Raw genomic sequence first — 21,819 nt, 5'->3', positions numbered from 1 at the left:
CACCCAAAGTAGGGCAAAGGATGATGGGGTTCCTTCCTTTTGGAGGAGCCTGTTGTGCGTTTGACGTCAGCCAGCAGCTTCTCACCCTGGACCCTGCTGTATTGGTCCCTCACAGCTTAGGGCCCAGTTCACGTGATGCTAGAGGCATCTTGGGTGGGAAAGGTCCCCACCTGCAGAGGAGAAGGTTCAGGCTGACAGAGAACAGAGAGGGCAGCATGGCCTAGAGGACCCTGAGAAGTTGGCCCTCCTCATGCTTGGGCCTTTCGTCCCAGGTGGTAGGAGGAGGGGGTTAGATGGAGACGCTGTTCTCGATGAGGGGAGGGTCCAGGTAGGTGTAGGGCAGCGCCAGGCTCTGGTTGCGATCTCGGATGTCCCTCGAGATCTGGGCCAGGCGGCCCTGGAAGGCAGCGATGCTCCGCCGCGGGGCCTCCTCAGTGAAGTGCTCGTCCGGGTAGGTGCCGAGGGGGCGCTGGCGGAGTCAGGATGACGTTGAGGACAGGACGGAGAATAATGAAAGACCCCATTTACCAACAAATACAGTCAAGTGACTTCTTAGGGCATGACCCAGCTACAGCTACTGTAAACGCAAACCCTTCAAACCACAACCCCAAACCTCCACTCCACACAATCTGCACAGAGTAGCCCCCAACACCCACAGCAGAATGGGACTTGGAAACTAGCCAACCCAAGGTTAATGCTCCCTGTCTGGTAACCCTCTGCCTATTACTCTGACCCTGAGACTCAGCTTCTGCATCTGAAAGTGAATGGATTAGACTAGAAAATCTTTAAAGGTTCCTTCCAGTGCCTAGTCCACTGCTCTGTGAATTAAAAGAACACAACCACATTCATAACTCAACTGAAATCACCATAAACACTCCAGCAAATAAGCCCAAGAATACACCTATTACCTCACAGTTTCACAAAATTCAATCTCTGAAGACAACCAGATCTGAGGCATCTTCCCAAACAACGGACGTAATGAAACTTTTGCGAACACAGTCACCATCACCATACACTGTCACACTATACAGCATGGCCAGCCACAGTCAAGAAATACCACCATGAACAATGCCACCCTGTGCAGTACAGGACTGCCCCTCTCTCCATGACCACACAACCAGTTCACCCTCACAGTTCACTCGGCCAGTCTCCTAACCAGCACACACTTCCCACCCAATACAACCTTCACACAAAAGAACTCTTGCCAGTAATACTGATGTTTAAAAAATTCTTTGTCTTGTTTTATTGTGCTGGCGAAGCCTTCCAGACGGTGTTAAATAACAGCAGTAACAGTGGGCGTTGTTTTTTTTGTCTCTGACCTTAATGAGGAGACCTCTCTTGTTTCACCATAAGGACAGTTTTCTGAAATATACCTTTTATCAAAACTCCGTAAGGGAGTTTCATTTTACACTGAGTTTTTATTAGTAACAGCTGTTCACATCTATCAAATGCTTCTTCAGCATATATTGAGATGATTATATGGTGTGTTTCTTTACTGATGTAATGAATCATATTGTTAGATTTCATACGGTTGAACCAACCTTTCATTCCTTTCATTCCTAGAATAAACTAGACTTCGTCATGGTGTATTATTATTGGACTATTTACTATTGGCCTTCATTGGCTGCTGATATATTTTTAAGATTGTGGTAGCTAAGTAGAATGAGTTTATAATTTTATATTCTTAATCACAGCTACCATGTTGCAAGCAATTTATGTGGACTGTCACAATGGCACAACAATCCTGTAAAACAGGTACCCTGAATCATTCCCACTTTACAGATAAAGACACTGGGGCTTAGAGAGGCCTCATTACATATCCAAGGTGGGAGGTGTGGGTCTGGGACTGGAACCCTCTACCCCAGACCCACCCCCCTTCTTAAGAGTACTACCTATGCCAGGTGCTGGTATTAGGGTTCCCAGTAAAATGTAACCCAGTAAAATGATTTGAGAAGCTTCTATACTTTCAAGCAGTTTGAATAATTTAGGAATTACTTATTCCTTGAAGGTTTAATAGAATCTCCCTTTGCAGGGAGAAGGATCAGATCTTTTACAACCTTTTCCATTTATGTATGGCTTTCATCTCTTCTGGTATTAAGTTTTGGTTGTTTCTGTTTTCCTAGAAAATCATTTATGATTTTTTTATGATCATCGAGATTTTCAAATTTGCTTGCATAAAAGTCTAAGTAGTATTTTCTTCTAATTTTTTCAATCTTCTCTGTATTCGTGGCTGTATGCCTCTCCCATTCCTAATGTTGTACATTTAGGTGATTTTTTTTCTTGATTAGAATTGTCTCTGGTTTCTTTATTTTATTGGTCATTTCAAAGAATCAGTTTTTTTGTCTTATTTACCAGATTGACATCTAATATCTAAAACTACAGTGGAGTGTAGCTGTCAAAAAAGCAGAACACTGAAAGTCAAATACCATATCATCTCACTTATAAATAGAAGATAAAAACAACAACAAAGTTGTGTTACTGAAATAAAGATTATGAATTTGTTTTTACTGTTCTAGAAACATACTGCCAGATTATTTTTCAAAAGTATTTTACCAGTTTACCATGATACCACCATATATGAGAGTGCCATTTTCTTTGTGTTCTTGCTAAGGTTGGGTGGTGCTTTGCAATAAAAAACTTTAAATTGGTAAAAAAAAAAAAAAAAGCAGAACACAGAAATATCACAGACTGGGTTCAAAGCCCATTACTAGCTATGTGACCTTGGGCAAATTGCTTAGTGTCTCTGAACCTCAGGTTTCTCCCCTGTAAAATGAAACTACCATTTATTGAATATGTATATGCTAGGCACTGTATTAAGCATTTTAAATATAGCTACTTATTTAGTTTGTATTTTAAAATAGTGTACATAGTGTCTCTGTTTTAATGACTGAGACATGATGGATCCTCAGGGAGTGATAGCTGCTGTTATTGTTGTTGTTGTTATAATTTTGCAGGTTAAACTTCCCACTGGCTTATGAGGAAGGAACCCTCCACCCTCATCCTCTTGCCTGCTCATCTCTTTCCACTGTGATGCTGTGATTTACAATAAGAAATATATATTTGGTCTTCGCCCTTTTCCTGCACAGAGTTCCTCATACCCTTATAAGTGATAAGAATGTAAAAAAGGGTCTTTCATTATTCAAAATAAACCCGTTTCAACCACACCTGAGTTTATGTTAATAAGGTGACTTCTGGAAAGCCCCTTAGGTTGGGGGCTGATTGACAGGGGAATCAACCATGTGATTAGAGGGTTGGAATTTCAGTCCCACCCCCCAACCTCTGGGGAGGGGATAGGGGCTGGAGGTTGAATTAATCCCCAGTGGCCAATGATTTAATTAATTGTGCCTATGTAATGAAGCCTCCATGAAAATCTCTAAAGTACAGGTTTGGAGAGCTTCCAGGGTGGCGAACACACGGAGGAGCTGGGAGAGAGAGCACAGAAGCTGTGCACCCTTTCCCGCACCTTGCCCTATGCTTTTCTTCCCTCTGGCTCTTCCTGAGTGGTATCCTTTTATAATAAACCAGTAACCTAGTAAGTAAACTGTTTTCCTTCTGTAAGCTGGTCTAGCAAATGACTGAACCTGAGGAGGGGGCTATAGAAACCTCTGATTTATAGCTGGTTGGTCAGAAGCACAGGTGGCAACCTACGCTTGTGATTGGCAGTTGACGGCTAAAGGGGGCACGGGGAGGGGCAGTCTTGAGGACTGAGCCCTTAACCTGTGGGATCTGACGCTATCTCCAGATAGATGGCATCAGAATTGAGTTAAATTATAGGACACCCAGCTGGTGTCTAAGAGTTGCTTGGTGTGGGAACAACCCCACACATTTGGTGGCTGTTGAGTATTGAGTGAGAACAGTAACAGAGTATTCTGTGGGTAGACAAAAAACAGAGAGAGTTTTTCCTCTATAACAAAAGAAAGAATGTCTCCAAATACTTGGCAGATGGGACCAGAAAGGAGCAGGATCCAGGGATGAGTTCCTGGCATTCCCAGGCTATGAGATGGTAAGTTAAAACTTGTTAGGAAGATAAAATATCTGCACCAGACAGAGTCCAGCATGAGAAATGAGGATATTCATGTAATGTCAGAGAACTTGTGAGCAAGGCCAGGAGGGCAGAAGCATGACTGAGAACACAATGTGTAAATGGAGACGACGGTAATTGGTGATTAAAGGGCTGCTGCACTGGCCTAGCCTATGTAACAGCCTCCTCGCTGGCCGTCCTGCCTCCAAAACTGCCGTTCTTTTCCAGCCACACAGCCATAGAAGTGCCTCTGCTAGAACACAAATTTAGCCATGTGATCCCAGGCTTAAAACTCTTCAATGACTCCTGGCTCCCCACTGTCCTCTGAATGAACACTGTGCCCACACTGAACCATTTGTGATCCCACAATCACACCAACAGACTCTCGCCTTCACTTTACTTGATTTCACTCGGTCACATCCTTCCCTCTGCTTAGAAACTAATCCTGTGCCTCCTTTGTCTGCCGAACTCCTAATTGTCACACAGGTTTCAGCTTAGATGTCACTTCCTCCAAGAAGCCTTCTTGGGTTTGCCTAGACTCTGTCAGTTTCCACAAGGCCCCATCCTCACCTCTGTCACTACACTGTAAGCTCTCGAGGACAGGGATCATATCTGCCCACCAGTGTCTGGTACATTGCAGGTACTGAAGAAGTATGTGTTGAATGGAGGAATTAGTATATAAATAATTCCTACAACACTGTGGTGCCCTTTTTCATTTCCCTGTGTGTCTCCTCAACTGGACCGTTGGATTTTTGAAGGCAGGAAGGTCTTGTTCACCTTTATATGCCTGGTGCCCAGTGCTGTGTTGACACATGGGAGGTATCCAAAAAACGTGTGTTGAATGTTTGGATGAATGGATGAGCAGTTGATGGGTGAATGCTTGACTGATGAATAAATGGATAGAGGGATGGGTGGATGGATGGACAAATGGGTAGATAGATTGGTAACCTGGTGAATTGGATGGATGTTGTGCCCCAGCCACTACACTGGTATTTGCTTCAATGTATGTCTTCTGGGATCAACTATCATCTCCAGGAGAAACTGAAGACCCCAAAGCAGCTCAGCAGTGGGCATAAATGCCAGCAGTCAGTCCCCAAGCCCCCCTGGAACAGCTACCACCACCCCCACAATGCCCAGGCCCTGCAAACCCCCACCCCGACACCACCCCACCCCACCCCCCACACACACCTGGTCTTTGGGCTCTTGGCTGACCAACCAGAAGAGGAGAAGGTTTTTACAGGTGATGTTCACTTCTGGGAGAGTGTCTAGGTAACTCTTCAGGGTGGTGGTCCCCTTGGCCTGTGGTGGGGGCTGCCTCATGGATGATGGGGCATTGGGCATCCAGGCCCCAAAGTCATGCTGTGGAGAGCCCCGCCCCAGCTGAGTCAGCTGGTCAGAGGGAGAGGACCAGCTCCTTCACCATCATCCCTGATCCTGCCCCTACCATCTCAGATCTTGCAGCTGGGAAATGAGGGGATTGTGGAAAGGGAAGAGGAGGAGGGGTATAGGGTAGAAAGTTCCAGAAGTGGGTCAGAGCCTGGCTCACCCCTTGTCACTCCCCGCCCAATGTTCCAGGACTGGGTGGAGTGAATCACCAAGGAAAGAGGAGGACCCAGAGAGGAGATAACCCTAGGAAAGGGCCTTGGGCTGGCATGCCACACAGAGCAACCTGTACTCTACCTAGCCGCATCCCAACCATGACAGGAGCCCATAAGGTCTACTCCCTACACAACACCAACTCGAGTCACCGTTACAACCTTGGATCCAGCTCCACCCATCATCATCCAACACCAGCTCTGATCATAAACCCACCCCAACGCTGACCTACCCATACTCTCAACCCAAACTCTGGCCTCACGTCCATTGCTGAGCCCATGCCACCTTGCATGGCCCAGCGCTCCCCAGGCCTGCCCTCTGCAGCCTCACCTGCCCACTGTTGACAGCTGCGTGCTGGGCGGAGCAGTTGAAGATGATTGCAGTGAGGAACTTCACCAGCTCTCTTGAGGTGCACAGCTGGCGTGGGAAGCCTGGATATAGAAGGAAGGGAAGAGGGTGTGGATGGAGGGGACCGGATTCCTAGGGGCAGCTCAGGGCAGGGGGAGAGTGAGGAAGTGAGGGCTAAATATTTGGCCACCACTGTCTTTAGACCAAAATTAGGGTTGGGCTGAGGTTGGGGATGGTCAACACCAAGGTTTGTGGTCTCTGAAGGTGGTCAGGATAGGAGCTGGGTGCTGGGATCAGAGCAGAAAATGACCAGCCAGCAGGGCTCACAGCAGAGGAGCCAGGTTCAAGCCAACAGCCAAGCTGCCTCTCCCCAACCACCAAGGCACTTCTGTCTGCAGCTCACATTAGTGCTTAATGGTTTAATTCTATGATTTAAAATGATTTAATTAATCTTCACCAAGATTTGTCCAAGCACCCAGGAGCAGATCATCCACTGTGGGGTTTAGTAGCAGAGACAGATGACCAGAGAGTGTTACTCATAAGCTTGCAGTGATGGAAGCAGAAGGAAGCTCTAAGGCCAGGGCTTGGCTCTTTGTGGGGAGGGCAGGCAGGGCAGAAACAGGCTCTGGGGCTAACACGGTTATGGGAGACTTTCCTAGAGGAAGAGAAGGGGCCTCCCTGAGCTGAAGACTGGGTGAGCTTTGAATGGAAAAAAGATGACCGAAGAAGGCATTTTCAGGCTCAGCCCGTGGTCCTCTTCTCTCTGTACCTCACTGGTCTCATCCAATTTTATGGCTTTAACCACCTCCCACTGGCTGACAATTCCCAGATCCACATCTCCGGCTCTGCCTGGCCCCTGAACTCGAGACTCAGCAGCAGGCACAAATCCTCAGCTGCTCCCTGCCATCTCCACCTGAGTGTCTACAAGGCATCTCACACTGAACATTTGCAAAACCTAATGCTTGACTCCCCAACCACACACACTCCCCAAACCCGTCCTTCCCACAGTGGGCCCATTTCAGAACTCTTATCCAGTTGCTCAGGCCAGAATCTGTGCACTCACTCCTCTTTTTGTCTCATACCACACATATCAGCAGATACTTCCAGAAGCCAATCTTGTCTCACCACCTCCAGTCTCCACCACTGCCTAGTCTCCATCATCTCGCTCTTGGATGAAACTGACTGCTTCCACCCTTGCCCCTGACAGCCTTTCTTCACAAGACAGCCAGAGTGAGTGATCCTTTAGGATCATAAAGTGAATTATGCCACCCCTTGCTAAAACCCTCTAAGGGCTTTCCATTTCACTTACCTACTATGGCCCTACTTGATCTGGCTCTTGCTCCTTCTCTGCTTCATTTCCTTCCCTAATTTTCTCCCTCTCGCTTACTCTCTTGAAGCCCTCAAATCCACCAACATGCTCCCACCTCAGGGCCTTTGCACTCCCTCTACCTCTGCCTGTATACTCTACCCAGTTAGTCACGGAACTAGCTCTCTCACTTCCTTCAGGTCTCTACTTGACCATCACCTCCTCAGAGAGGCCTTCCCTGACCACCTATCTGCAATGATCCCCTACCTCAACACACTATCCTCTTATGCTGTTTCACTCTTCTTAGCATTCATAACCACCTGACATATTTATTACTTGTCTCTCTTCACAAGAGCATTAAGCTCTGTGAAGACCAGGATTTTTGTCTGTCACGTCCCGGCTGAACCCCAGCACCTAGAACAATACTTAATATTAAAGAGCCCCCGGGGCCGGCCCGGTGGTGCAGCGGTTAAGTGCGTGTGCTCCACTGCAGCGGCCCAGGGTTCGCAGGTTCGGATCCCGGGCGCGCACCGACACACCGCTTGCTAAGCCATGCTGTGGCGGCGTCCCATATAAAGTGGAGGAAGACGGGCACGGATGTTAGCCCAGGGCCAGTCTTTCTCAAGAAAAAAGGGGAGGACTGGCATCGGATGTTAGCTCAGGGCTAGTCCTCCTTGCAAAAAAAATAAAAAATAAAAAAAAATAAAGAGCCCCGTAAGAATTGGTTGAATGAAGTGAATGCGTGAGAGGTTAAGAAGCCAGAGTGGGAAGGATGGAGTCTAAACAAGGTGATGGGACGGGGAGGAGGCTTAATTGGAGATGAGGCTACAGCAGTGAGCCAGGCCAGGTGGTTTCCAGGCAGTATTTCAGAGGATTACCGGGGCGGTGGACCCGCAGGCTTGGAGGGCAAGGAATGAGAGGCTGGGAGAGGTGGGACTGGTTAAGAGGCAGCTGCCACAGTGCAGGAGTAATGTGAGGACTGGGACTAGGGTGGTGACAGTGAGAAACGATGGGGACTATAGGGTTAGCCACCAAACTGGATGTAGGCGGAGAAGAAGACAGAGGGAAACATGAGTCAAAGATGGCTCCAAGGTTTGGAGTCAGGATGACTGGGGAGAGGCTGATGCAACAGAGCAGACAGAGAGGTTTGGAGGAAGGACAGATATCTGCCTGGGGTGTGTGGGAATTTTCTGAATGTTCCATTCGTGGTTGATATTCTAACCTTGAGGGCTGAGAATAAAAAAGCAAAGAAGTCAGACCGTCTATGGGAATTTTTCTGTAGCTTATATTATTTATTTTTTCCCCTTGAAATATGGAAGTGGGGCCGGCCCCATGGCGTAGCGGTTAAGTGCGTGCGCTCTGCTGCTGGCGGCCCGGGTTCGGATCCCGGGCGCGCACCGGTGCACGGCTTGTCAGGCCATGCTGTGGTGGCGTCCCATATAAAGTGGAGAAAGATGGGCATGGATATTAGCCCAGGGCCAGTCTTCCTCAGCAAAAAGAGGAGGATTGGCATGGATGTTAGCTCAGGGCTGATCTTCCTCACACACACAAAAAAAAGAAATACGGAAGCAAAAGTCATACTAACTGAGGTTAATTAATGAGTGTGTTTTGCCTTAAAACATAGGAATCTGGAATAAGTTTGTACTAGTTGGAAGAGATGTTTGTCAGTCTGAAGAATATTCTGATGTATTAAGTCAGAGACAAGTTTAATGAAGTAAGATGGGAGAGTTAAGCCAACAGTTACCAGATCCCCCTCTGGGTCTTAAATAGGAAATAAATAACCCCAAATAGAAAATAACTGCCCAGGATCAAGCCTGCCCATGATTAACAATAGGCTTGCAAAGCATGGGGAGGGGTCACCCTTTAAAAGATCCAAAAGACCTCTGGCAGTGACCATCTTAACACAGAAATCACTCTTAGCATCACTAATAGCAAGACAACCTGACATTATGTGTCTCCCAACATGATGCAATGTGGAGAACACAGCATCACCTGAGAAATATTCTTGCCAAAAACATGTAACCTTTAGATATTACTTCCGGTTGACAAAAACACAGAGGGCAGAGGAACAAGACGAATGACATCATGAGGAAGCAATTAGATAATTTCAGAAGGCGAGACATTCTGCAGATCAACTAGTCCTGGCTTTTCAATAAGTCCATGTCAGATGTCATGTGATTCAAAGCCGGGGGGGGGGGGGGCGTGGGGGGCTCTCCTAAATTAAAAGAGGCTTTAGAGTCAAAACAACAGCTGTATCATGTGGTCCTTGATTGGCTCCGGAATTAACAGGATCAACTGAGGGAAAACGGAACAAGGGAGGAAATTTGAATATGGACTAGATAAGAGGGTGATATTGGAGATTATTGTCAATTTTGTTAAGCATGATGACAGTATGTGGTTGTGTAGAAAAACATTTTTTTGAGTTGCATATTGACTAGGACTGAAATATGAAATATTGTAATTTACTTTAAAAGACTTCAACAGTAAACAAAATTTTCAAATTTGATTTGATTAATCAAATAAGGCAGATGTTAACAATTGTTGCATCTGGGTTGTAGGTAAATGGATGTTCATAACATTATACTCTTTACACTTCTATATGTTTAAACATTTTTGTTTAAAAAAAAAAGAAAAGCCTTGGAGCCCACTACAGGTAGGGCTGCAAAGCTGTTCATTCTATCTGCAGGCGACCTAAGACCACCCCTCCTCCCTGGGTCTCCCCAGGCAGGAACTCCTCTGAGTGACCACCAGAGGCTGAAAGCCACATCCCTGCTGAGAGAAGACGTCCCAGGCAGTGAGAGTCTTCCACCCTCAGGCCAGGGCTGGGGGAACTGGAGGGTGGACATTTGTCCCACTTGGAGCTTTTCCTTTTCTTCCACTACACCCAGACATAGAGGCCTCATCTCCATTTTCCAGTGCCTGGAGTATAGATGGTATAATACAGAGGCACCAGGGAAGCAGGCCATGAAGAGTAGCAATAGGGTGTATAACCCCAGGGAGGCCAGAAGTCATTCTATAGTGATGACTTGTAGTTTTCATGTGCAGGTCTCAAGGGTGCCAATGAGACAGACAAAAAGGAAAGTCCTTCAGGGCATAGGGAATGGGGGGATTTCCAAGTCTGGAATCAGCTACAGAGGAGAAACGGGAGAAAGGATCACTGCGTTACGGAGGGGTAGAGAGACGAGACAGAGATCCAGGACAAGCCAACAGCTGGGATAGGGAGATAGCAGGGGCCTGGGAAGAAGTGGGAGGTTCAGAAGGACATATCCTCCCTGAAGCTAAGGGAAGACTTTAAGGAAGGAATAGTGGTCTGGGGCATCTGCTTGGCAGTAAGGTTAAGCAAAGGAGGCCTAAAAGGAGGCCACTGGTGTTGGTGGGTCTCAGAGGCCTCTCAGGCAGTGGCAGAAGAGAAGAGAGAGTTAGGGTTAGGTGACAGGTGTAAATAAGGAGGAATCAGCAGAAGGACCAACCCACTTCATGAAGCCAAAGGAGGTAAGAGAGGTTGGTGGCTGGAGGGGCCACCTGGCAGGACAGGCATGAGAGAGTATGAGAGAGGGTTCCAGAATCCTTTGTGTTTGAGGCCAAAGATGGCTCCTACCACATGATGCAACACATCCATAGAGCTCAGCAAGCGGAATTGAATGGACAAGTTTGTGTAAAGGTCAAGGAGGACCAGAGGGGCACAGTGTAGTGGTCGAAAGCAAGGGCTTTAGAGACGGTAGGAGTTGGCCCTGGATCCTGCCTCTGCCACTTGCTATCTGTGCAGCCTTCTCTGTGCCTATTCCTCATCTGTTCAGTGGGGCTAACAACAGGATGGACTTCAAAGGCTGGTCAATAAACAGGAACTGATTAATGGTGGGGCCAGGGGGAGCATTGGGCCATTGAGAGCCTGTGGTTGGGGGATGGAGAAGGATACCTGAGCTTTCTCGGCCTAGGAACGCCTGAGCAAAAATCTCGCCGACCCAGGCCTGCAGCTCCGAATCCTGCTGCACAGACACATCACTGGGATAATAGTAGCCCACGATTTCTGAGACAAAGCTGCAGAAAAGAGAGGCACCATGCCACGGCAGTGACCTTGGGCTCAGGCCTGGCCAGAAAACCAAGGCCCATTGCCACTCAGGCTGGGGAGAGCCACCCGGCCAGAGTCCACTGGGAGTCCACAGGGGTTCAGTGGGGACCCCCACATCCAGCTGGAACCCGAGTGCCCAGGCTTCCCTCAAGTCTCCCCTCACTCCTGAGTTATGGGTGCTCTGGGCCTCCTCTCAGCCCAGGAGGCTAGGGGGAGAGTGTGCTGAGGGGAGCCTGACTCACGCTGTAGCCAACCACCACCCACCCCAACTCAGCACGAAGGAGAAAGGAAGACTCACCTGTCTGGAGGCCCCAGCCCACATTAGCTGTTGCACCTGCCCTGACTCCCCTGGACACACCATCCTTCCCTTCCTCCATTGCCTTTATACACAGCCCAGCCCCTCTTCAGCCCACAGCTACCTGCCATTTCAGAGGGGACCCCAACCCCAGCTCTCACCCTTGGGGGGCCCCATGTTGGGGCCTGAGAATACCGGAAATCCCCAGCACTAAGCACCTCAGCCTTCATGAGCACAGGGGCCCACACTGCCCCTGGGCCAGGAGGCCCTGGTAGGGCCAGATTGGCTGCAGGGTCCCAATCCCACACCTCTCAATGGCGGCCCAGATCTTCAGGCCGTCGTCTCGGTAATGGTAGTTGGGAATGGCCAAGACGCCGCGGGCCCGCAGGCTGTCCGGAAGGCAGAAATTGGTGTAGGTGAAGTGGGCCAGACCAGCGCTCATGAGGTAGAGGAGACCTTGCCTCCCGATGGACGTGACCTAAGGACACAGCACAGCTGGCTTCCTGGCAGGCCGAACCCCCACCGCAGTGCCCAGGGATGAGATAGGGCTAGTGACTCAGCAGAGAGGATTTTTCAGTTAATCAATCAGTCCAAGACCACAGATCAAAGACCCATAGGGCCCTGCGCATAGGAGGTAATCCTCAGGTATTTGGTAACTAGAAGAATGAACTAAATGCCGGGGAAGCAGGCAAGCGAGAGCCAGCGCAGGGTCAGCCGGGTACTGTGCTCAGGCTGGGGGTGCCCTGCCCACCTCAAGGAACGTCTGGACCCAGGGCCTGAGGGCGTGGGGCGGGTGGGTGGGATTGGCAGGAGAGGGACACGGTTTATGGGCGGGGCAAGTAGGAGACTGACGCGGAGGGGCGGGGCTTGCGGGAAGAGGCCGGCAGGGACTGTGGAATGGGATTGGAGGCCGAACAGGGCTTGCAGGCGGGGCAAAACGTCCTCGGGGGCGGGGCTTCAGGGCAGGGGAGGGCAGGGAGCTGGGAGGCCGCACCTTGTCCACAAGGCCCTCAGGGTTGAGCAGCGTGGCCCTTGCGATGGTGTTCACCTGCAGCGTGTAGCGAGTGTGGGGAAGCAGGAGCTGCGAGCGGGATGACGTCACAGGAGCCGAAGGTCAGGGGAGAAGGCCGCCCTGGCCCCGCCCCCTCTGGCCCAGCCCGGGGGGGTCTCACACACCTTGTAGATGGGATGGCAGAGAGGCAGCTGACGCAGCGTGGCCATGGCGAAGGCCTCACACAGCAAGTGCGTGCACAGAAAGTGCGTGTTGTTCTCGTGCACCAGGAACTCGGAGTTGCGCACCCACGTCTTGGCCAGCACCCAGTCCCAGTCGGAGTCAGTGGGCAAAAAGATGGGGCTGTCGGGCCCGGGAGTCTGGCTGAGCTGCGTCCAAGAATAATAAGGGGTTGAGGCTCAAGACTGCTATTGTGCCCCTTGAGACCCCGCCCCCGAAGCTCCGCCCCACGCTCACCTGGATGGCCAAGGGCACCAGCGCCCCTTGGGAGTTGAGCCACAATAGACAGAGCGGGGCGGCCACGTACTGAGGGCGGCCATTTAGGTAGTGGACGGGGACCTCCGCCAGGATCCAGTAGTCGGCTAGGAAGATGTTCCCCCTCTGGGAAAGGCGCACAGAGGCTTAGAGTGACCTCCCCATCCGCGATCGGCTTGCCCCTCCGTTCTCTGCCTACTTCCACTCCAGCCTGGGCCTCAGTAACGCTTGGTGCCTGCACTAATGGCCAGTGTTGGGTACCCCACCCTTCCGAGAACGTCTGGAATGAGATCTAGCTGAGTTCCTCGGTGTGCAACATCTCGCCTGGCTTCCCAGCTGGGACAAGCCGGCGTCCTCTCCTCCTCCCTCCACACCTGGTCTTTCCTACTCTCTCAACTCAGTCGACCTCAGTGCATCCAACAACAGCAAAATTGACACACAATGAGAATTCACCAACCACATCTCCAGCCTTCTGGAGGATGCCTGAGGGTTTGGCTGCCCTAGAGAGAGTGGATCATCATCTTCTCCCACACCCTGAGAGCTCCTAGTTCTCTCTCGATGATTGTTCCTGCTGTATCTAGTGGCACTGCCTTTGGCCTGTCTTAAAACAGCCTTCTCCGGGCCTCAGCCACCCGGGATCTTGGAGGCCCTTCTCCTCCATGCTGTCCTGCAGCTGCTCTGCTCATTCATACCATTTCACCAGGCGCCATCTCAAACCATCCTGATCACCATTTGGCCCTCTTCCACATCTGCTCTACTTAAAAGGTGCAGGGTCATGGCTACCCACAGAGTGAGGCCAGCATGCTGGATGCAGCCCCAGCCATCCCACCCCCACCCTCCACACCCTTCCCTTGTCTATAATGGCAACTCACCCACCTCTAGCTCTGTCTGCAGGCAGGTGCCTGGTCCCAGCAAAGGGGCCACCATGTCATTGGTGACAGGCAGCTTTCTGGGCAAGCTGGAGAGGCAATGGAGCATGACAGGATTGACACCATTCAGGTACTGGTACCCGAAGAAGTGGTCTTCATGCCAGTGCTCTGTGACGTATTCTAGGGGGCAAGAGAGGGGGGCCAGTTGATCTGGAAACTACTTCCCTAGATCATGCTCCTGCCCAGCCCTGTGGTCATATTATGGTTTAGGTTTTCCTCCCAGCCACTCTGTGAGGTAGGTATAGTTATATCTTCAATTTAACGCTGGACACTGAGAGTCAAAGAGATGGAGTGACTTGCTCAGTTGAGTGGCAGAACAGGGATCTGAACCTAAGTCTGGCCCCAAAGCCCAGAACTCTTGGTGATGAGGGTAGGGGAAGAGAGGCATCTCTGCATCTGATCAGGATCAGGACTCCCAAAATGACCCTGACTCTCTAGGCAAGCAGTGTCTCTCTGTCATCACTCCCCTATTCTTGACCCCTCCCAGAAGGAGAGATGCCCGGGTTCCTGAGGGGAATCTGTGAGATTGCCACCAGTGAAACCAGGAGCCCTACACTGTAATCCAGCAGTCTCCCTGAGAGGGCTGGAAGAGGGCCCTTTCCCAGGATGGGGCAGAGAGGTCTGAGCAAGGGGTAGGGTGGAGGAAGGACACCTCCTGCCTGGCTCTGCACACCTGAAGTGAAGGTCTTGTGGCACCAGAAGATATTCCGAATGTCATCCAGCTTCTTCCAGGAGCCCTTGCGGTCTAGCAGCCCTCGAAGCTTCATCCCCAAGGACCTGAGGGGGAGGGGAAGTGAGGGTGAGGCCTGGGAGCTGGGGGCTGCCAGGGGCACTGTGCCCCTCACCTAGAGGCCTGGAGGGACCTGACAAGGTCAATGCCCAAAGCAGAGGTGCCTAACAACCCACATGGGAGAAAAGTCTAGTGGCTGGTTGAGGCTTTGTAGGGGTGACTCCACATGTGTGTGCAAAGGTGGTGCACGTGGCCATGTGGTGCAGACAAGTCATCCTCATGGGTGTTGGGGCCTGCTTTCTCCAAGCTTCCATCTTGTCATAGACCTTCACTGGCTCCCCTCTGCCTACAGGACAAAGCCCCAACTGCTCAGGCTGGCTAGGAAACCACCCACCAGCTGATTCCTACCAACCTTTCCAGCTTTTTCTCCCACCCTGTGCACTAGACAAGGCCAACCAATGGCCTTCTCAATAAATGTAACCAGAGATGCACTTTGTACACTGGACTGGTAAAAGTGCGGTTGGCATCTAAGGGCTGTGCACTTTTCACTTTGTGGATGTCTGTACTGTGTGAATTTTTTTATAATGAGCACGTGTTATTTTATAATCAGAAGTGAAGTCTGCTTTCTCCCCTTTCCAGGGCTTTGTTCAAGCTGTGCCTCTTCTAGAAAGCCACCCCCTCATCTCCACCTAGTATCAAACCCATCTGTTCTTCCGTGTGCTTCTTAGATGCAAAGTCCTTCAGGAAGTGTGGCCTGATCACCCCTCCAAACATGTGCCTTGTGTGTATCTTTCACAAAACACTCATCTCTCCCTTCATTACATTTAAGCCCAGTGTACTCATATCATCTCCCATTATACTCTGGGCTCCTTAGGGCCAAGACTGGGCTCTGTATGCCCCGACATACCCAGTTCATAATAATCACTCACTAACTGGGCCAAATCAAATGGAAGGGAATGGAACATAGAATAGGCAGGTTTGTGGCAACTGGTCAATGAGGTGTGCTGTGAAAGGGCGCTGATGTGCCGTGAAGAGTGTGGGCACCTGGAGAAGGCCGGGGAGCACGGGGGCATTGGCAACCTGACAAACCCCCCTGGGACTTCCTATACGCTCACTAAGCTGCTCACTCCTCGTTCCACAAGCATTTGCTGAGTGCCTGCCGACTCAGGACCCAGGGGGTGGGAAAAACCAGGTGGGAGCTTAGTCTTTAAAGCAGAGGCTGAGGAGGCAATAAGGAGAAAGAAAAGGCCTTCCAAACGTCCTTCAGATCACCCAGCAGTTGCCCCTCCCTAAAGCACAACTACCACCCCCTCCTCTCCATAAATGCCTGGACAGCTGCCAAATGCCAGCTCCTCTTCCCGCTGGCCCTTCTCTGAGCCCCGCACCAGCTTTCCTGCTGGTCTCCCAAGCCCTCCCTCACCTAGACCCACATATCCATCCGGAAACCAACTCAGGTGACTCTACTTCCGAGATGTTCCTCTGGTCCCTCAGCCCTGCCAGGGCCTCTCAGGGGGTCTTTGTCCTGAAGCCTGAGCCACCTGTGGCTGCCTGCCCACTCCAATATACCACAGACACTTCCGCGCTCCCCGCCCCAACCCACCTCTCACCCCCTCCCACTAGTTCTTCTCCAGAAGAATCATTCTGGCACAGAAGCCCAGAAGACGAGGATCCAGGTCCTTGCCCCAGGCTCCTCTGGGCCTCCTAATGCAGCCACTACAAAGATGGCTGAGCCTTGCATTCCTCCCACCAACTGACCTGGGTTTGTCCAGGACCCACCTACTCTCCCCTCATCTCTCCTTCTCTCTCCCACCCAAAGCCTGCTTCAGTGCCACCTATCTCCCCAGGAGCAATCTCCTGGCCCCTGCTGACCCCTGCCTCCTCAAGGCACCAGAGTGTCGACTGTGCCCCCTCCAGCCATGTCACAAGGAGAGCCTCAGCTGTTGACTTGAGCTGCTAATGACCCCTCTGATGGTAATTAATTGCGAGACGTGTCTTCCTAGTGATACTGTGAGTTCTTACAGCCAAGACTATATCCTATACTACTGCTCAGTAACATCTATGGAGAGATTATTTTGTGCTGGATGTTACCTCATTAAATTCTCCTCCAAACCCATGAGGTAGGTACTAACATTATTGTCATTTTACAGATGAGGAAACTGTTTAGAAGCTAAGTGAAAATCAAGGTAGCACAGCTAGAAAGTATTGGTTCTGGGATTTGAACTTGAGGTGGTCTGACCATCTCCTTAAAGCTTAAGGTCCCACCAACAGTGTCTGGGACCATGCTCTGCACAGAGTAGGTATTCAATTAATTGTATTGGTTTGAGGAATGGAAAGAGCAAGGATGACTAAGGAGCAAAGAGGAGGTGATGGGGAGATAGAGAAAGGAGTTGCCTAAGGAGAGAGAGGAGCCTGAGGGGAAGAGAGAGGGGAGACTGAGGCAGAGAGGGGAGACTTGGGGCAGAGAGAGGGGAGACCAGGGGTCAGACAGAGGGGAGACCAGGGGTCAGAGACAGGGGAGAATGGTGGGCAGAGGTGTGGCTGTGCATCAAAGGGGCAGAGGCAGAAGGTAGAGTGAGCAGGAGGGCAGAGAAGGCAGTGGCCTCACGCAGGGATGGCATTGAAGAGCAGCGAAGTCGTCTTGGTGGCTGAGTAGCGAATATTGGGGTCCATGTACAGCAGGGACGGGATGTCAATTTTCATGGGGAAGCCAGGCAGGTACCGATTCCCACTGCTGGGGAGCAGGGAGAGCAGAAGGACGGAAACCAGTCAGAGGGACCTGCAGCCCACTCCCCTTAATTCTTTCCCTCTCTCCTCCCCCAGAGTCCCCAGGCCTCCCCTCACTCCAGGCTCCTCCCCTGCCCTCTCTCCTGCCTGAAACCACCTCCTCCTCTCTGTCAGACCCCTGGGGCCGTCCCTGCCCATTCAGCTCTAACACTTGAATTAATCTGCACTTGTCATAGACCCCCGACTTCCAGGCTGCCCAGGCCCCATCCTCACAACAGACCCTTCACTTCACACCCTTCTACCTTCTTCCCAACACTGCGTCCTTCCTACCTGTCACCCTGGTCTGCACAAGGTGTCATCTTGGTCAAGGCAAATTTCTTGTTTGACTCCATCTCCTCAAAGCTGCTGACGTCCACAATGCCGGGGAAGCCAGGGGCGTAGACTTTCCAGCTTCCAGGGGAAAAGAGGTCAGAGTTGGCAAGGGAAGATTAGGGTAAACAGAAGGCTTCACTTTTAAAGATATGGCTTTAAATTAAAACTCCCAGAAGCCACCTACTTTCTAGGTAGGTGACAAAGAATTGGAATTTTCCCCCTGAAGGCACTGAGCTTCGGATCAGGGTGGGATTTGAGGATAACATGAATGTCTAGGCTTGTTTAGAGTTGGGTTCATGTTGAGATTAAGATCGTGGCTGGTTTGGGGGTGAGGCTGAGGACAGGCTAAGGTTGGTCAATACTAGGGTCATGTCTGGTATCTGGGTCACATCAAGGGCAGCTGGGGGTTGAGTGTGGATTCATTGATGGTATTGGGACAACTGTCAGTAGTGGTGTTCTGGGTGTGAACTCAGGGTCACTATTAGATTGAGGTTAGGTTTAAATGAGGCCCATAATAGGAGTTGGGCTCCCAAAGTTGGAATTGAGGTCAGAGTTAGTAACAGTCTGGTTAAGGCTGAGGTCAGAATAAAGATGGGGAAAGAAGTCAAATTAGGCCACCCTCACCAGTAGCATTCCTGTCGGGCCTGGAGTTCCCGTTTCCTGTGATCCAGAAGGAGGGGAAGGGAGTCCTGACAAATAGTTCTTGCTGTAGGGAATGAAAATTAGTCATCATATAAGACTTTTTGAACAACATCTCCTCTAGCAAACCTTGCCTGAACTCCCTAGCTCTTGCACCCAATCCCTCAGTGATATGGATGTCCCATGTTCTTCATGTATTCATCAGTAGAAGAGATTCAGATTCACCCCAAAATTATAGCAATCTTTCTAATTGCACATTTGTCTCTTTTCCAAGACTATAAACTCCTTGTGGGCAGAAGTCGCATTGTATTCATTTTCTGTATTCCCAGCATCTAGCATGGTGCCTAGCACTGTGCACATAACATGCACTCGACAAATGGCTGATGAACAAATATACTTTGTGAAGTGAGGGATGGGTGTGCTGTGATGATAGATGGGTGTTCGGAGTGAAGTCTATGAAGGACTCACTGTGGGCTGAAGGATAATGTTCACTCGCCTCATCTTGGCCTAGAACATCATCTCTCATCCCTAAGACTCATCTCAACAGTTGGACCAGCCCTAGTCTTGCCTCTCCAGATTAGACAGTCCAGGAGATATGGGGGTCCAGAGGCTGAAGGAACTGGAGTCCAGCATCCATGAAAGGCCCCCCAAATTCAAGAAGGAATTTGAACAGCACCTCACAGGGACTTTGTCCACACCAGAAAAGCCAGTAGTAGTGGCCAGGGCCTCTCCAGCTAAATTCCCTAAACATTCAGGGCTTCTCCACCTGTTGAGATCCAATTACTCAGCTTGAAGGTTAATTCCTCTCTAGGCTCCAGAGGAATTCACTCTGGGGAAGTGCAGAGGGAGTCAGGGGTAAGCAAACTGCCGTCTGTGCGTGTTTGTGTCTATGAGTGGTATGAGTGTATGTGAGCATGTCTCTGGTCTCTGTGTGTCTCCAGAGGGGCAAATACTGCCCAGAAAGCCCCTGCATTTCAGGGCTTTGGAGGCTTACTTTTTCCAGAAAGCATCTACTTGGGAGCCCTGAGTTACCCCAATCCCAACCCTATTCCCTACACCTAATCCCAACAGATGCCTTCTGCAGCACAGGCCAGTCCCTGCCTCTGACCCACCTGTTCCTGGTCGCAGCTCTATGGTGCAGAAGCCCTCAATCCACTGATAGCAGGGGAAGTGGGACAGGGTACCATCAGGGGCGGTGACACAGATGCAGCTGCAGTACCAGGAGTCCTTGCGGAAGAAAGCATAGCGCTCCTTGTGTAGACGCAGCAGCAAGAGCTCACCCAGCTCTGCTGAGCAGCGCACCTTGTACTTCTGCACCTAAAGGGACCAAGAGAACAAGCAGGTGAGAGGCAAGGAACTGCCAGGGCCGTCCTTGCACCTTGCAAGGTGCATCTACACCTACACCTATTCTAGCATATAAACCTGAGCTGCTGCTAACCCATGTGATGCTTTTGTATGAATTAGAAAAAGGCGCCCCTTCATGCTGGTAGAAGCAGCCACGGGTACCACAGGCACCATGTGTGAGCAGAGTGGGTTCTGGATTTCACTAGCCTTCTTGGCAGCCGGCACCCTTGTGTAGGCCACCAGCAAACAATCCTGGGGCCCGGCAGAGGCAGGCAGATCCCCTCCAGAGAAGAGGAAACCCAGGCTCAGGGCAGGAAAGCAACTTGCCCAAAGTCCACCTTCAGTTATTGGAGTAGGAGCTAGGAAGCCAGCAGAATTCTCCTGATGCCCTACCCAGGGCTCTTTCTTTACATCCCTTCGTGAGTAAGGTGTATCATCCATTGGAAAGACAGGGACAGGAACAGAGATGGTGAAGAGGTCAGAGCTGGCATCCGGGATTCTGCAGGACTTGATGAGCTCAGGAGGAAAGGCCCTCCCCTCTTCAGGGTCTCCCACCGGCCCTGCCCCTCAGGGCTCGCTCTTCCCTCTCTCCTCTGTACTCACCGATCCAGGGGCGAAGTCCCTGCCCACACGATCCAGCAGCTGCTTGGGGCTCTCACCACACATGCCCACCAGTGTAACGGAGATGTTGTCCAGTGTGCCGGCCATCAGGTAGGGGCCAGTGGTCACACACACGCGGTACACGGCCATTGTGGGCGGGAAGGAGGGCTGCCCCCAGCAATGTTGGCTACAGCAGCAGCCGGCCTGGAAGAGGCGAGCAGCAGGCGGGGCAGGGCTAAGCTGCTGCGCTGCGGAGCCGCTGAGCGAGGGGCTGGGGGACAGGGTCGGCCTCTGGAGACAGGCCCAGCTCTCTCTGGGTTGCTCTTGGGCTCACTCTCTCTCAAAGCTCCAGCCTCTGTCCGTGCTCACTTCGGGCTTCCTCTTCCCGCCCACAGTCTTGCGCGGTAATAGTTGTTTGCTTGTCTCTGGCACAGCCGGTCCCTCTGGCTTACAGGACAGGGCTCACCCAGTTGGCTCTCAGGAGCCCAGGTCCCATTGGTAAGGGAGGGACCAGATGCTGAGATGGAGACAGGGAGTAGGTGACGCCTGTATGATTGGGACACTGCCCTCCTCCTGGTCAGGGGCTGACTGATGCCCTGGAGCCCTTGTCTGCCCACTCCCCGACTTTCCCCAAGACCCCTTCTCCTCTCTCTCAGCCAGAACTGGGCACAGGGCACCCGCGTTCCCACTTGTGAATCATCCATGTGAATCACTATACCCAAGTGAGCCACACTCGGCCATAAATCACACGTGACTACAGCCAAACGCAAGTGAGTCGCACACGCATCCTTGCACACTGCATAGGCGTCAGAGACAACTCTCCTATCACCCCCACACTCTGCAGCACCATCACCACGCCCAGCCCTCGGTGTCCCCGGTCTTCGGTACGCCCGATCTCAGTCTCTCCCCTGGAACAGGGCCGGTCGGAGGACCGAAGTGGACTCCGGGCGCACAATGTCTGAAGGCCACATGTGGCATTCTTTCCGCTCGGGGCCCGCCTGTGGCCTTTGGGGCGGTGGGCGGGAGAGGAGGCGCCGCGGTGTCTGGGATTTAGGTCATCCGGAATGGGGAGAAACCTCGCCACGAGGGAAGCCCGCAGCTGGCAGCGGCCCCGGGCGGCCAGTCCCAGCACCGCACGGTCCCAGCCTTCGCGGCGCTCTAGCCCCAGCGTCCGAGCATCGGCAGGAGCCGTACACGAGAGCGGCGGAGAAAGCACGATCAGCAGCTCCCGGGCTTCACCGGCTTCCTCCTAGTCTGTGCCGGGGTCCCCTGCGCACATGTGCACAATTCACACTCAGTCCCTCGAGCTCGAACATTCTTAAGTGCAAAACCCTTATAAGCTGTAGAGGAAAACTGCTAT

General features: G+C 51.4%; 1 protein-coding gene across 1 annotated transcript; it reads right to left on the bottom strand.

The window, feature by feature from the left end:
* Window positions 1-289: 289 nt before the first annotated feature.
* Window positions 290-20,609, bottom strand: ALOXE3 (arachidonate lipoxygenase 3). The gene is made up of 15 exons (XM_058559273.1): window positions 20,463-20,609; window positions 19,628-19,832; window positions 18,501-18,582; window positions 17,835-17,954; window positions 17,386-17,508; window positions 14,724-14,827; window positions 13,998-14,170; window positions 13,104-13,247; window positions 12,812-13,015; window positions 12,630-12,716; window positions 11,944-12,113; window positions 11,188-11,309; window positions 5,948-6,048; window positions 5,210-5,380; window positions 290-469 (listed from the first exon to the last, which is right to left on the bottom strand). The coding sequence occupies exons 1-15, from the start codon at window positions 20,607-20,609 to the stop codon at window positions 290-292; spliced, it is 2,133 nt and encodes a 710-aa protein (XP_058415256.1).
* Window positions 20,610-21,819: the final 1,210 nt, after the last annotated feature.

The sequence above is a fragment of the Diceros bicornis genome, chromosome 18, assembly GCF_020826845.1.
Source record: "Diceros bicornis minor isolate mBicDic1 chromosome 18, mDicBic1.mat.cur, whole genome shotgun sequence".
NCBI classification, from domain to species: domain Eukaryota; kingdom Metazoa; phylum Chordata; class Mammalia; order Perissodactyla; family Rhinocerotidae; genus Diceros; species Diceros bicornis.
This window is presented reverse-complemented; position numbering and strand designations above follow the sequence as displayed.